General features: G+C 39.3%; 1 protein-coding gene across 1 annotated transcript; it reads right to left on the bottom strand.

Moving 5' to 3' along the window:
• Positions 1-2,519: 2,519 nt before the first annotated feature.
• atl3 (atlastin 3) lies at positions 2,520-15,389 on the bottom strand. The gene is made up of 14 exons (XM_010781013.1): positions 15,273-15,389; positions 12,736-12,958; positions 10,477-10,611; positions 9,857-9,961; positions 9,723-9,773; positions 9,262-9,318; positions 9,075-9,167; positions 8,832-8,970; positions 8,267-8,394; positions 8,127-8,183; positions 7,969-8,040; positions 6,230-6,421; positions 5,465-5,704; positions 2,520-4,692 (listed from the first exon to the last, which is right to left on the bottom strand). The coding sequence occupies exons 2-14, from the start codon at positions 12,937-12,939 to the stop codon at positions 4,630-4,632; spliced, it is 1,536 nt and encodes a 511-aa protein (XP_010779315.1). The 5' UTR covers positions 12,940-12,958; positions 15,273-15,389; the 3' UTR covers positions 2,520-4,629.
• Between the last annotated feature and the right edge of the window lie 1,447 nt (positions 15,390-16,836).

Raw genomic sequence — 16,836 nt, 5'->3', positions numbered from 1 at the left:
TTTGCTGCTACGTGTTTACTGATGAATTGCTATTTTGCTACATGTGATAACACAAGGAGTGCTTAATTATTTATTATTATTATTTATTTACTTCAGTTCAGTATATGACATACACTAATAAACAGGAAACAGGAAATATAGCTAATCATCAATAATCCCTCCAAGAAATATTCTCAGATACATTTTTATATTTTCTTTGCCACTTGTATTGAACATTACACAACCGAAAATCGTATGAGATAAATAATATTTTAAGCCTGTTTTCTTCTCATTTTATTTATCATATTTCCTTTGCTATTTCTTTTATTATATGTATTTGTTTTGGCGGTGGCGGCCAGCAAAGGTGAGCAAATCAAACGCACCAAATGGTTAGCGAAGAGAATGATGGGAATATGTGTTTGTATGTGTAGTTTATGAATAAACCAACAACTCCTTTATAACAGCTGATGTATAAAATTATCAAATGATGTAAGTGTGTTGAATTAGTGTTGGATTTATAAAATTGTGATAAGGATTATGATGCCGTTAATCGGACCACACCTTTTGAAAGCAGCTATACTCTTATTGTTTTGTTTTGTATCGTAGCATATATTAATAGCTACATAAACCATGACTTTTCACTCAACGTGTAGACATTACTGTGATTTACGCTGTAATTTCGGGTGTCAAGGACATGAATCCTATTCATTATGACACCAATGGCGTGAGGAGATATTAATAAGTAAAGCCATTGTGCTGCTGCTGTTTTAACCGACATTCAGCAGCCAGCCAGGCGCAAAGCGGTTTTCAGGATGGGAGGAAATTCTCCGCCATCCATCCCCCTCCCTCTTCTCTCTTCCCTCCCCTCCCTGCGGTTTTTGTTGGACTCACTTCCAAATAAGGAAGTGAACGGTGAACGACCAGTGCACGCGCCTCGCTCACAGCGCGAGGAGGTTCGGCCCGCGACGCTGATCACCATATAAGGAAACAAGGGACACGAAATCCGCTGTAGCTGATTTTTATACACGGCATCGCGTTCTCTCCGAAAGAGAGACAGAGAGGGCCAGTGTGAGGATGACAGGGACAGTGATGATGGCACATCAAGCAGGGAGCTGAATACACACATTTTTAAATGCGGTCCATTTACTTTTCTCCGGAGAATAACATGATATATACGCTATGACGTCACAGCGGAGGTCAATTCATTCTGAGACAGAGCTGTTGTTTTGTTGTTTGCGTGTGTGTGGCGATATGGTAGTTAACACAAAGCCTGCTAGATATGACCCATATTCGTTACGGACCAAAAAAGCACTAAATAAATAAATAAAACAAATGAATTGAAATACACTCAGTGGCCACTTTCTTAGGTAAATTATAAAATCCATAGACTGTATAAAGAAAGGTAAAATCTAATGCAATCCAATTTAACAGTGCAGCCATTGTCATTAAACATTTAATCAGTTTTGACACTGGAAAAAGGTGTTATTTTATTTAATGATTCTTATTAAGCTTTCAGCTTTGATGTACTGGACATCAATATTCAATATGTTGAGAAGAAGAAGAAGAAGAGAGGGTGGGGGGGGGGTGAATATTAGAAACATTATAATACTGAGCAGACTCGACTACTAAATAACACCTCCTGCAAACAATATAATATTCCTGAATGGAGAATTTGGGGCAGTTATGTAGTATTTGATTGCACTAACATGTATAGATCTACCTAATAGAGTGGCAAGGGAGTGTATATTGCCAATATATATATTTGTAAACCATTGTTTACTCTGTTTTAGTATAATTACTGTTATTGTAGCTTTTGAATCCATTTTCTATCTGTATTAGCATATTCTGTTAAGCACTTTGAACTGCGCTAACAAGTTTGAATGCTAAGTCATTCAGTATTATCTTCATTCACAACATAGTTTACATCTTAGCTGACAGAATATCAACTGTTCAAGTATTCAAAATCTTATTTTCGCACTAATTCCGCACATCCTACAGTACATATTAGATAACACAGCACCCAGACATTAAACTCATTGTTAGCACCTTATTAGAGGTGCAAGAAGCTGTTAAGTGCAGAGTAGCCTAATATATAAAAACATAATATTTAGAAAATGAACAAAAAGGGTTATATATAATTATGCTAAGATATAGAGTATGTGCAGCAGTTACAGTAGGCAGTATTACATTTCATAATGAAGTAGTTGATGGTTTATATTACATTCATTCAACTGCAACACATATATCATAAATTGTAATCTAATGTGATTTAATATTTTCTAAGACTGATATTAAAATGCAATCTGAAAAATCTGATTTACAATTTCATGAAATGAAAATCTCTACATTAAATCAATAGAAGTCAAGTTTTGTAAAATATATGTGGAATCAGAAATAATATTCTGTGTTGTTGCAATAAAAAAGTGCTTCTCGTCTGAAACGGCCCAAAAGGTCCTCATCCTTTTTTTCAAAATATGTACAGATTTTACGACAACTTTTCAAAAATAAAAACAGTGAAGGGAACAGATTGAAAAGGTGCATTAACAGTTTGAAGCTTTGTTTATTCTTTAGAAAACAGCATTTCTCAAGTCAAGGCCACCATACCCCACACGAGTGATTACATTAGCCGTAAAAGTGCATGCATTATCCCCTTTTCAATGAGCAAAAATAACCAGAGGAGGGAAGTGAAATAGAAAGTGCTTTTATGTGACATTTATCCTCCTGTTGTCGATGTGCAAAATGGTGGTCAAAGATCACCATCCTTCCAATTTCCACATTTCTTTTTTTGCCAAGTGATCATAAGAGCTACAGTATGTAATCACTGAGAGATTAGAGCATTTTTAATGATATATTTTTACATTTCTTCTTTGAGTTTGAGCAAGAGAAATATGCTTTTTATTTTAGATGAAATTATCCTTCTTTTGCTCTCAGGCATTTAAGAGACCTATTTTACAACATTTAATCCTAATAATTCCACTTTTCCAATCCAATGTTGCTGAAAGAATCTGACTCTTATATTCAACGATGTAGGGCATAGTTGAATCTGTCTGAATTGGCCTGCCTTACAAAGGAACACTAAAACCTAATCATTCCACTGTCGACCCCTTTCATGATGTATGACTGCTCTTCGGAAACTACTGGTTAAATGATTGCAGGTAAACAAAGGACTTTGAGAACATATAAACAACTATTATTTTACTTTTAAGAGATGTGGTTTTATTATTTGTCAATGATTAATTTAACAATAAAATCATTGACAAAGATATACTCGAGAGGTTACCAGAGACCAGACTATTCAGAGGGTGAGTAGCTGTGAAATAGTTGTAATGTCCCTTTTAACTGCAGCCAGATCAACAACTGGCAGAATGCATCACAGTGATCACAGAGCGTGTTGTGGAGCTGAGGCTACATTAAAGAAGTAACATCAGGAAATATCTCCCGAGGTACACACATGGCTACATGTTAAGGATTTTTGTAAACTTCAGATGTGAGCAGACATCATCTGTCCAAGTGCGGATTAGGAGCTTATGTTTTCCTTTCTTGTTTGTTTTAGCAAGATCACAAAAACTGGTGGAATGGTGTGGGGCGAGGAAGAATCCGTTTAATTCTGGAGCTGGTCTGAATAATGGGGCAGAGGCATGCATTATGTTTGACTTTTGTGAACATTGATAGTACATCTGGCCTTGGCGGAGGTCTGTGCTTTCTGATTACTTGAGTTTTCTGTCTGTTTAAACATCCTTCTTTTTATTTGTTCCAGTTTGTTTAACACTGTCCGTATTTGAGTGACAGTTCATTGTAGTGCTATATAGTATAATTTACTCTTTGGCTAGTTTTACATAGTTGTGCAATCACCACCTTTTATTATTATTCCAATAATGGATTTTCTTTGGAGTTGGAAAATATTGCAGCATAGAATTTCCTATATATAATTTTGCTAGAAGAGTCTAATATACAGTATCAAAATGTACAAAGTGTAACACATTTCCATCAAGAAATAAGCTGCAAAGCACTTGAGATTCAGCTGACATCCCATTACATGCAGCTTTCAAAATCTAGTAAACTATGCAGAAAGTACGTATCCTCTTCTCCTTTCAAAGTAGTAACAGTTCACTCTTCTAGAAATGCTCGTTAATATCAAATATAAAGCAAATCTACAAACAGAATGGAATGTGTTTAAGGCCACAAAGTAAAAAAAATATAGCCACGAAGAAAATATGTATAAATGTATAAGCTTTAAAGCCAGCATTTTTGTTTTAACGGTATTAAGATATACTGCAGAAGCTTTGTTTGAAAATCACCCTGACTACCCCTGTTTGAACAATATACAACCAAGTGAGTGTTTTATAAGGTAAACATAGACTTGTCTATTAAGACCAACTGTTAACTTGTAAAATGATGGCAGTGTCAATTTGAAGACATGTAGAGTCAATAAGAGGGTTGGGATGGTTTAACTCCGCGCCTCCAGTCACCTTTATATCAGCCTGGACTTTGTCTGAATAAAGATGCTGGTGGATCGGCATCATGTTGGTGCCGGTGTGGTTGAGCTGCATGTTTGTTCCAATGGGAGGCATGATAAGGCTTTAGTGCTGAATGTGTGCTTGTGTTGTGTGCTGGTAGCATTGCATCAGATTACGAGGGTCCAGAGGTCCTCTAACTGGATTTCTTCTGTGCAGTGGCACCTGCACCTCGCGACTTGTTCAACACCTCAGTGGCCTGCAGACAGAGAAGGGAAACAAATGAAGACAGTTACATGTGTGGCATCAGTGTTGAGGAGTAACCGTTTTATTACTAAATTGCTAAATAAATGTAATTATGGTCAGTTAACAAATAATCACCATCAGTCACATACAAATATATCTTTTGAGGACTTGACAGCTTATTGCCTGGTTTAAAACATTTGTTACTAATATAATCAGAAACATTACATTTGATGTAGTTATCTAAGTTACATTATTTATAATCTTTTCAACAGGGTTGTAAAAGTAGTCCTGCCCACGCTGGAAGTCATGCTGTGTGTTTCTCCCATCAGTCGCTGACTTCTGTTTTGTTGTTAGTTGTGGGTAATCCACTGAAACCTCTAAGCCTCATCCGTCAGAGAGTCGATCAACTCAAACCACTTCTGGTTTCGTGTACGTAAGAGGGTATGAACCCTAAACAGCCTCAGAGGCTCTTACTTTCATTTTCTGTTTGTGTTCAGTTGGTGGCAGCATATGCTTTTTAAATTGTGTCGGTTATCTAATTAAATCTACAAATAAATAGTTTTGTACAGGAAATATAAAAAAATGCATGTAATTGTCACAGTCAAATACATTTCCATTTGCAACAGAATATGTGGGTGGGGCTTAGTTACTAGAGGGACTAAAATCAGACCATACATTGTGATTGTATCGATCAATGTGTGTGTCGTGGCTCAGATGAAAAGGAGACAGAAGAGAGGGACTTTGATATTAAACCGTCTGAAGGACGTCGGTGCCGTTACTCTCACCTGCTCCAGGACGACTCCTGCAGCTTGGTCGATGGCCCCCCCAACCTGGTGGTATCGACCAGAGTAGCGGATGAAGGCCCACGTCAGCATGGACATCATGACCACGCCCAGAATGATGTCACAGACCAGTGCGAAGGTCGCCAGGCCGACGAAGAGCAGAATGCCCGACAGCACGTAGAGGAGGCACACCAGCACAAAGAGCACTGCAGGCGTCCGGAAGGCGCTGAACAGGTTCTTAGACTTTAGGGCACAGAGACAAATCAAAGATTAAGAAATATTATCACTGCCAGACACAACAATAAGATACTTCAATCAGAATCATTTTAGGTGGGAACATCTTGTTTTATCCTTACAAAATAACAATCCCACTTCTTGACTGCTTTAAAATGTTTGGATCTAGTTGATCTTAAAACTGCACATTTGCTTACTGACTGAATTCAGGGGTTGTTGGAAAAGATAAAAATAGTCCAAATGAGTTTAGGGGTATAAGTATGTTTAAAAAACAAGGGTAATGAGACGCACATAGAAAATATGTATACATGTCAAATGGGTTACAATGAGGAATGGTTGTGACAAGGAATAAAGTATGTGTACCTATATTTGCATAATTTAACTATTGGTTTCTTAAAATAAGGTGTTATTGGTGATTATTATTATTTATAATTGAAGAACATTAGTGCTGTTGTGTAAGATTGAGAGGTTTGTTTAAATATCAAAAAGGCACAAATGCAAATGTTATCTCATGTTGTTGGATTAGTCTCTTACCTGGTTGTGCTTGCTGAGGGACTGCCACATTTCCTCCAGCTCCGTTTCCAGCTGCTCTTGGTAACGGTCACAAAACTCTTGTCCGCCCATCTTCTTGATGGAGGAGAAGCTGTGGATAGCTTCTGCCAGGTTAAAGTTGTGTTTTTCCTTCAGAGAATCAGGAGCCACGTAGGGCAGGTCCCCCCCACACACCTTAGAGAGGAAAACATAGAGAGCCAAGACTTAAGACAGGAGTTTGTAGTCCGCTCTGCTGGTGATCTAGGACACGCAGTACAAACAATCATAAACAAATAGTGAAGAGGCATTGTTAATTCAGTGTATTTGACATGTAAGTAAATTGGGGTTAAAAAATATTAGAAAATAAAATATTTCTATATTGGTATGTTAGGAAAATATTGTAATAAACTTAATGCTACAATTTACTTTAAGAAAACTGAAACGATATTTCCAGGAGAAGGCGATGCCGCAATTGATTTACAATTAGTCCCTGTTGTTTTTAGCATGCAGAATAGTCTTCAATAATTGAATAACAAAAACATGATTTAAATATTGTAGTTCATTAAATGGCATTTAACCAAGACATTGTGGCTCAGGTCCTCTTTAGGCAGCTTTCGTTGGGATGAAACTGCAGCCTCAGTGTGCTAGTGAAAGTTGAATCAAGAGATTTAAAGTGAACCTATCATGCTATATTTGAATAATATAGTGTAGGACCATACCTATATAAGACATATTTATACTTTTTATTTTTCAAAATATCAAACAGATCATGCATTTTAGCCATTCCTCATTTCGCTCAATTTAACACTGTCTTTGCATGGGCTGATTCTGTGAGAACAGCACCATCTACAGGCCTGGCATATGTACTACAGTGTCTCCAGCGCTTTCGAAACGGCAATGTCCGTGGCTGTCTCCTCCTGATTGGTGGAGTTGGCCCAATAGCCGTACTGCCACTTCTGTGATGTCATAGAAGTATTCAAATCTGGATCAGTCTGTATCAGATCCGTTGCAGCTACCTNAGGGGGAAACAAACAAACACAAAGGAGACGGCTGGAGCAGTACAGCCACCACAGCGTTACCTAATGCAACTCCACACTATGTCTTACGGTGCCGTGTACCGGAGGGGAGAGAGAGAGAGCAGCGAAGGGGAAGGGGGGAGGGAGAAGTAATACGGTTTCCTGATAAAGCTGTGGAGAGTATGTGCTGCAGGGAGGTGGATGCACAACGCACCCAGGAACGAACGCTAGCTCCGGTCCTTTTTACTGTGGACTCGATGTCCTGACAGGCTGGTATTTGTGCAACCTGCACAAACAATACTGCAACATGATTACAAATGGTGAAATACAATGTAAAACTACCGAAAAATACCAGCTCACTAAAACAAAACCGCTCAACTCAACGCAAGTACTAACTATACCCGCGGTCAGAGGGCGGAGATGTTTACCCTTTGTTATGTAATATGACGCGTTTGACGTATGACCTTAAAAAAAAGCCGTCTTTAAGAGCAGAGCTCAAAATTGCTACTTTCCCTCTGAATTCCTGCCCTTATGTCTCGTAAAACATATCAAATCCTACATTCACTTTTTTTTTTAATTGTAATTTTCAAGCAAGTTTAAGCATAAATGTAGAAAAAAAAATAACCTGCAAGATGCTCTTTAAGAGATTTGGGTATGGAGGAAAATAGAGACACAGTCAGAAACTAAACAGAAATGGAAAAGTAATTATAAAAGAAAAATAGTTACCCTCTCCATGCTCTTGGTATACTGATCTTTGGCTGTTGCCACGGCAGCCAGGTTATTAGCCTCTGCTGTAGCCTGGTGAGACAAACAGACACATGTTAAATGTATTTGAGCTTAAAACAAAGCATACACATAAAACGTATGTTAATCCTGCAACATACCATGAGCATAGTCTTTGGCTGTGGTAGGTCTTCTCCCTGGTAAATCTTGATATACGCCTGGTAAGACAGAAAACACAACATTTTCAAATGAAAAAGCATATTTGTGTTTAGCAGGAAAACTCAGATGGAGGAAATGTTACCTTAAAGTACTCCAGCAGGCCCCGGCAGGTGACTTTGTTTCCATTTATTTCCTTCTCAGCCAGGCGGTCGGGATGCAGCAGTTTAGGGATCAAGCTCTTCAGCTCGTCTTTGAACTCCGGGGCCACAGCTGAAAAATAAAATGAACCAAAACTCAGGACAGCATTCAGTGTATTGGGCATTCTGCTAAAAGCCTAAATAAGTAGATGTTTCATATCGCTTTTCAAGAGTGCATTTCAAGCCCTTTTAAAAGTACCCTCACTAAAGATTTCCAGACTCTCAGGGCGTTTACAATACACTTATAAAACCCTCAATGTATAATGGCACTTTGTTGATCTTGCTAGCTGTCCATATTTAACAATCATGATTATTGAATTCTTGCTAATGTCTAGAAAAAGGCATTTATCTAGCTGTGAATGATGAGTGAACACAAGGAGAACACACCACCAGATTATGATAACAAAGTAAGCATTCCTCAAGGACACAGCTAAGATGACACATTTTCAAACTTAAATGATTTCGTATGAACCCCAAAGGTAGATTAGTGTGAAAAACGACAGCTCTTACCGCTAAGTTGTCCCTCGAAAACAGGGCTGGTGGCCACCTTCAGTCCAGGGTGGGGTAACAAGCAGCAGGAGATGTTGGTGAAGCACGAATGGATGTGATCCCTCACTGTCTGCAGCTCCTCGTGCTGGGTCTCATTCACCTGTAGAAATCACAAGAAAGGTGAAATCCCAAAATCAGTATTTAAGATCAGACATTTGTCTTTGGTATACTGTTATTAACGAATCCACAGGACAGTATTGGTACCTGTAACCGTTTATCCAGGAACTCCTTGCCTCCTTTGAATCCGTAGGTATATTCATATGGAAAGCTCCAGTCCCTGATTAGGAACATCAAAGACTGTAGGAATAAAACCAAAGCAGTTCCATTTAAGAAAAAAACCTTTGAAGTGGTTACATGAGCGACACAATCCTCACATCCTGTGGTTCTGTACCTGGAAGGGCTTCAGGAAGATCTCATCCATGGCCAGACGACCATACTCTGTGAACAGCTGTGATGGGAGGGGGGGGGTGAATTAAGCAGAGTTAATACTGAGATACAAACAACTGGACCACACACACTATTGTTTTACAGAAAGCAGCTGTAAAAAGCTTTTTTAAGAACTTTATATTCCTTGCCTGTGTGTTAAAGGTTAAAAATCCACATCAAAGCAGGTAAGTTGTATTTAATTCCTTAGTTTTACTCTTTTTTTCAACACTTTCAAGCAAGCAAGGAGGTTCACTACATTTGTATATAATGTACATTCTGTATATACGGTATACTGATTATTATCACATTACATTTGATGTTTTATACAACCATAACTAAAGTTATGACAGCCACACAACGATAACAATTACAATTTCAAGCACAACCAAATGTTTTCAATGATTTCCATCACCCATATAAACGGACCTGTAGCTGCTGCAGATCGTCCTCCTGTATGTTCTGGGACAGGTTGTAGATCTGCAAAGAGAGACTGTGTGAGCAGACACCACGGGAGCAATGAGAAAATATTAAATCAGAGTTAATCGAATTGAATCCACCACCTGTACGGAGCTGGTCATGGTGCTGAGGGCAAAGATGGTGGCACAGTCCTTCACGGTGGACTGGTTATCGAAGGCTCCTTGAGTGTCCATCAGCACTACCGCCACCTACAGGAGACACAACGCAGCGTTACCACTGAGATGGAGTTTAAACACCCTATACTTAAATATTAAAAATACTATTGAAATCTAGCCTTTTAAATGTTGTTAAGTGTATTATTTTCTTTATATTAAAAACAAATAAAAAAAGAAGCAGTTTAATATAACTATTATTTGTATTATTCAAAAATCCGGAGGGGGAAATAGCAAATAATATGTTTTCGTTTTTCGTTGTTAACTTATTTTCTTTAGTTCAGATATCATTTTTTTCCTGCTTAACAAACATGCAAGTCAGACTAACAATTCCGAAAGAGTGGTTAAAGAAATAAGGGGTGAAAGGGTGAAAAAAATAATATTGGATGAATGTTGAGGAAACTTAAAAAGAAAAAAATGAAAGTAGAAGACCTTTTATAGAAATTACCTAAATTGTCGAAACTACATTTCTTGATTTGACTGTAGTTTACAGTTCCATGTATCCCATCCCAAAACACGTAGGGTTTATATATTTAAAAAGTGAAAGATACCTCTGTTCCATCGCTCTTTGTGATGGGGAACACCTCGCTCCACATCTGGATGCCTGTTGTCTCTGGCTCTGAACCTCCTCTCCAAGAGAATCCAGTCAGCAGCTCATCATCATCTCCCAGCCAGTTTGCATCAGCCTGCAGAAATACAAATGACACATTTCCTGATCACCTGAAGCTCAGCAATCAACTAATCCTCCTAGCGTCCACCGCTGATTTACACATTTACCCATTTATTTATTGATTTTTCATCCATTGAAATAAATTATTCTGCAATTGAAAGCCGATCAACACCTTAAATACTATGCAAGATCTATATGAAGGTGATGTTTAAAAAGAATGAAAATAATGCAACTAATATCAAGTAAATCATGGATATTAAAGGTCCCATGTCATGCTTTTCCAGTTATTACCCGTCCCCTTGAGTGTTGTGAAGGTTGTTATGCATGTAAACGGTCTGCAGAGTCAAAAACCCTCAAAATACACCCTGTAGCGAGTAAAACTCCCCAAAACGCCTCGTTGGAGATTTCTCATTTTCCATTGTTTACTTCCTGGGTATCGCTACGTAGGGATACCCAGTAGCCACGCACAGAGCTATGGCCGCACCCTCTGCCAGCCTTTCACGAAACAAAGCTTCCCAAACCTTTCAGCGATTCATGCCGGATATGTACAGCGTAGGGCACTGAAGAACGATGCTGTTCCTACTTTGTTTGGACCAGCGGGAGATTCGGGTACACAACCTGTAAGTATTCATTGTTGTTTGTGTATTTATGATGTTTAAAACAAACAAGGTATCTACCATGACTGTTTAATGGGTAAACGTTTTTCAGGCTGCTAACTTGGGATCGCGGAGAAATGCTCTCCGCAGACCCATGCACACAGCGTTATAAACCTTTTTCTTACTCAATATGAAGCCACACTTATTGTTTTTACTTCGGCTGTGAGTGTTTGTGTGTGCTCAGGATGAGTTTTGCTTGTTCTCCTGTATCGCCGACACGGAAGCCTGTCTGCAGCAACGAGCAGCAGCTGCGAGCAGCAACGAGCCTCTCACGTCGCAACCAATGAGAGCACACTGGGCTCACAGGGGGGGGGGGCAGTAGCTCCAACAAGCCGTTTAGGACAGAGAGTGAATACCGGTGAATACATATACTTTACAGAGATGCTGTATGAGAAACCAATGTGAGTTTGGAAAATTGCACAGTATAAATCTATTTTAGTAGACCTCAACAATGGAATTATGATCAGTAGAAATGGCCATGACATGGGCCCTCTAAAAACTATCAAGAATGATACCTGCTACCATGCAGCCTGTCCCTTGCCAGCCAATAATTGCCTCTGATTTTTTACTTAGTCAGATATTAACGATGTAATGATCCCTTTTTGTTATGGTTCTGTAACTAAAAGTTTTTTCAATAAGTTAGTTCTTGGGCAGGCGACCACAATTTTATAATTCCCGGCAAATCCGGTGTTTTTTGCAGCAAGATATTTTGTCATAAAGACAGGTTGACATCTTGGAGTTTACACTTTTAAGATCAGGCAAGGGGGAACTTGTGCTTCTCTGTCTGTGCAGAACCTTTCGGGCTTATTCAAAATATATTAAACCATTTATTAAAAGCAGCCTGTAATATATATTAGTAATGAAGGAGCCATTTTCCTGAGGAATGTAGCAGCAGCTGCTGTAGGCATTTTACCCTGAACTGTTAATAGAAATGCATCATTTAGAACATTAAAAAGTACTAGACCTTACTCTGCTCATATTTAACTAATTATAGTCATCTCCCCAGTTAGGCTTTCTTTTGAATTTTCACTGGGTACAGATCATAACGTTGGCCTGATGGGGGCACCACAGCAACGGTAATAAAATTACATAATCTATGAGCACATCATTTTGTAACACCAGGCATTGGGTACGTTTATTAAAAATGTACCAAAAGAAAGCTGAAGGCATTCACACAGACTCCACTCCTGGTGATGAGTAAATTCTACAAAGATCCTGCTCAGTAAACTAGTTAGTTCACATGTTAGAGCAGGGCTGGGCTTTCTGTAACAGTCAGGGATTCTGTAACAGCTATAGGCAACATACACATTTGAAAATGTAAAGATCAGTTGAAAAATTCTACTTTTAAAAACATTCAAAGTCATTTGAGTTGGTGGCACAAATGGGATTAGGAATGTATTATGATTTCTGAGTACTGCCAGCAGAATGAGTAGTAAGATATTAAATCTGGAGAAGTGAGACAATAATTTTACAGTGCAACTCACACTTCTGTACATATAGCGGAGCATGAAGTCCAGCAGGAAGCTCTTTCCCTTCCTGAAGGCTCCGGCCACGGACAGCACCACCACATTCTTGTCTTGGACCTCCGGAGCCAGCAGAATCCGAGCCAAAGCCTCGGTGTCCAGAGCGAAGGAGTGCTCCTCCTTACACACGGTGACGACCTGAACTGGGCCTGCTTTAGTTCCCATCTTTCAGAGGTACTGGTTCCTGTGAATATCACACACAGAGACAGCAGGTTGATATTAGTACAGCAAATACAATTCAGGGCTGCAATTAAAGACTATTTTTATTATTGATTTAAATGTCTGTTTTTTATGAATTGTGATCAACTTGTCTTAAAAAGCAAAAGTATTTCAAATGTACAATGACATAGAGCATACAAAAGCAAATTCTCACACTCAGGTCGAGAGGACAGCAAATGTTGCCATATTTTGATAAATGAAAAAATTAAAGAAGTTGCTGATACATTTTCTGCCAGTTGACTGAGGTGCTGTTTACACGGGAATGAAACGGGTTGTATCTGCTACTTTTCTCTTTCGCATAGCCCGTTCCTTCACACGAGGCCGTAACGGAACCACGGAAACGGACCCCTAAAACGATAACGGGTCCCAAGGTGGGTAGATCTGCGGACGGAATGCTCTGGGGTGCCAAACGGCTCTGTGTGTACGTCCTATACGATCATTTTCCTGATAGCGATGAAGCCATAGCCCCACCTCTGCTGCTCACTGCTGTAGCATGGTCAGTAGCTACTGTCAGTACTAGCTACTGTCAGTAGCTACTGACCATGCTACAGATGTTAGTGCAAAATCTACAGCTCCTCTACCACAACCATCAGCAACAAGTGGACATGGAGAACTACATGTTGCTAAATCCACCGCAGAAAATAAACAGAAGGGCAACCAGGCAACCATGGCAACCATGCTCGGGGGTCTTCTTCGCTGCTTTTGGTGTATTTTGTGGCGGAAGTACAGCGCCACTCACAGACCCGGCATATGTACTACAGCGTCTCCAGCGGGTCGAGCGGTCTCATGTGAAGGGATACGTTTATTGAGCCATATCCATGTGAACGGAAGACTTTTTTTATATCGAATTCGGTTCGTTTGCGTTTTGTTTGCATTCCCGTGTAAATGGGGCCTTAGTAATTTATATTTTGCAAGCACTTGCTGGTTATATGTTAGGGCTGCACTTTATCAAGAAAGAATGCAATAAACAATAACATAGTTGAATATCGTGATCATGATATTAATTGGGATAGATAAAGAAAACACCGACAACATGCATTGCTTTTCCAGCATCACTAAAATTATATGAGCTTCAGACGACAACCCCACCCAAAGCTGTTTACTCATAAATAACATTTGCCTGTGCCTTTTGAAAAATCAGACATGCACTAATCCTTCCAGCAGACACAATATTTAGCTCTGTGTGAAGCCGACTGTGGGATGCTCTTATTGGTGTCATGCTGCTTTGCCTCCAGCCAGTGGATTCACCATGCTGCACAGCACACTGACTGCTCATGTTATCTGCTTCAATGGACTGCATTGTTTTTGCTCTGTGAAGAGGACATCCTTTCTCCCATGATGACTAAGAAAGGGAGGTGCTTTTATAGGAGTTCTCTGCGGTTACAATAAAAATACACAATGCCTTTGAGTTCTCGCCTTTCACTAAACGCCCAAAAAAGGTGTGGCAGTCGGCATCAGCATGCCAGGCATTTCTCTGTGGGGATTGTGTTGCAATGCAGAAAGAAAAGTCTGCAGCCTTAATAACATCAAACGATATTTTGTAATATTTTGTCTGATGGGAGGATTAGTGCAAGTCAGATTTGTCAAAAGGCACAGGTAAACCTTATTTATGAGTAAACAGCTTTGGGTGGGGTTTTCATCCAAATTGCATATTTAAGTGAAGTTGGACAGTGTCAGGAAAGGGACCTATAAGAAATAGGCCCTTAATGCCTTTTAGTAATGGATACTGCCATCATTGATTAATGTATTGATTTTTTCCACATTCGTTTTTGTGTGAACAGCTTACTTTTGAAAGATGTCTACCCTTGATCATGGACAGATAATACCTCTTGCCTGCTCTGTCATGTGAGCAAACACCACATTATACAAGCTTAACTGTACAGTACTGTCTATAATTACCCGTGCATGATCTTAGCAACTGCTACTTAACGGTTACATCGATGTTGGCTAACTAAACTGGCAGGACTTCAATTGCCAACGTGCCTAGGCTAAAAACAACTATTAACCGTTTATGGATTTATTATAGCTCAACAACCAGCTAACTAGCTGAAGCACATGCCTGTAGAGAATCTTTTCCCTACTTATCGGCTGTGGCTAATAGTCTGTGTGTCAGTGTGTACTCAGATAAAGACATTAAAATGCTAACGCGTATCCGTTGTAAGCTGTTGGAAGAAACGATTGTTCCAAAAACAAGCGTTGTAGCACATTTTAAAGGTGTAAGTTAGTTTATATAAAACGCATCAACTCGCTTTAGCTGCAGGTTTATGTTGTAATGTTACCTTTGGTGTCTTCAAACGGCTTCAACACAATATCAAGAGTCGAGGAACGGCAGAAGCGTGACTTTTAAAACTGTCTGGCATGAAAACAACTATGATAACTTTTTTCCACCGTGAAACTCACACACTTCCGCGTTCAGCCTGCGCAACGTCGTCTGGGACATGTAGTCTTTATGGGATTTCCTGCTTCTGCTTACGTTTGTCTAAGAACTACGTTACCCAATGTGCCCAGCCCTACTGTTAGATGCGGAATACGTAACTACCCAACAGGTTTCAGCCCTTTTGTGTTTTGCGTGTATACAAATCATATCTAAAATATTGACATTGTATCTTAGCAACATGATTTTTTTTAAGGGCTGGGCCAGCGCCGGTTATGGCCAGAAAGGATCCGTCTTGTTTAAAACTCTCGCGAGAGTTTGGCTGAATGTCACGTGGCTGAATGTTTACGTTTGGCAGGCAGCCTTTCAGTTACGATCGTTAACATCAGTGGGCCACAGCAAATGATGATGAGAAGCTAAACTATCTATTAATTATGTTAATTACAGGGAATGTGATTGTTGAAATAGGGTGTTAGCGGTCTTGCTGTTCAAAGAAGAATGACAACACTGTAGATCACCAACACTGGTTTATTTTTTATTCACAGGCAAGTCAACGTTGTCGCAGTAAAAGTCCCAAGATAGTTCCTGGTGCAATAAAATGTTCCCTTGCAGTGTTTTACTATTATGTCTGATGTTTCTCTATTAATATTGCTGCTGCATTAATGTGTATGTTGCATCATGTTACTGCTGTAGATGTGTTTCCGAGCCGCTCCGATTACAACGAGAGTTACAACGAGAACGTGACGTCATATTTACACAAGACGGATCCTTTCTAGCCATAACCGTTTTGACAGGAAGAAATGTCCTAACTTTTCCTGTTTACTGTTGTCTAAATCTCTGTTCTTTTGAGGCGTGTTACTGGATATCTTTTTCTAGAAATGTCTGGTTCTGCATAGAGGATCTTTTATTTGTCAGTCACTTTACAGATGTTTTCTCTTCAAGGTCATCTCTATATTTGTGTTACTCTCTAATGCTGGTTTATTTCTATTTCTATTGTGAGATGTCTATATTTTAGAATAGTATATTTCTATTCTTTTCATTTTGTTTTTTATGGGCAATGCCTAGTTTTGTTTTGTGCTGCTGCAACAAAAAATGTTTCCCAAATTGGGATTAATAAAGTAAATGTTATCTTAATTTAAAGGTGGGGTAGGTCATTTTGGAAAAACCAGATCGAGTGCGCTAGAATTTGAAAATACACAGCCGGAAAAAATCTGCTACTTCCTTACAGAGCCCCTCCTCCAACACACGAACGCGCACATGACCAATGAGGGCACGAGATAAATTTGTGCACAGATGGAAGGCTGACAGGCAGGTAGGCCATCCAGTTACTTTAGCCTAGCCGGCTCAGATGATTGGTCGTGCTTTTTACAGCGCCACGGCTTCCACAGATGATATTTTTTAATGGATTTTTTGTCAAAGCACTTCAGATATTCATTGCTATCGGGATGTTGAGAGCATTCCATGGAATA

The sequence above is a fragment of the Notothenia coriiceps genome, unplaced genomic scaffold, assembly GCF_000735185.1.
Source record: "Notothenia coriiceps isolate Sejong01 unplaced genomic scaffold, NC01 NC01_scaffold00022443, whole genome shotgun sequence".
Lineage (NCBI taxonomy): Eukaryota > Metazoa > Chordata > Actinopteri > Perciformes > Nototheniidae > Notothenia > Notothenia coriiceps.
This window is presented reverse-complemented; position numbering and strand designations above follow the sequence as displayed.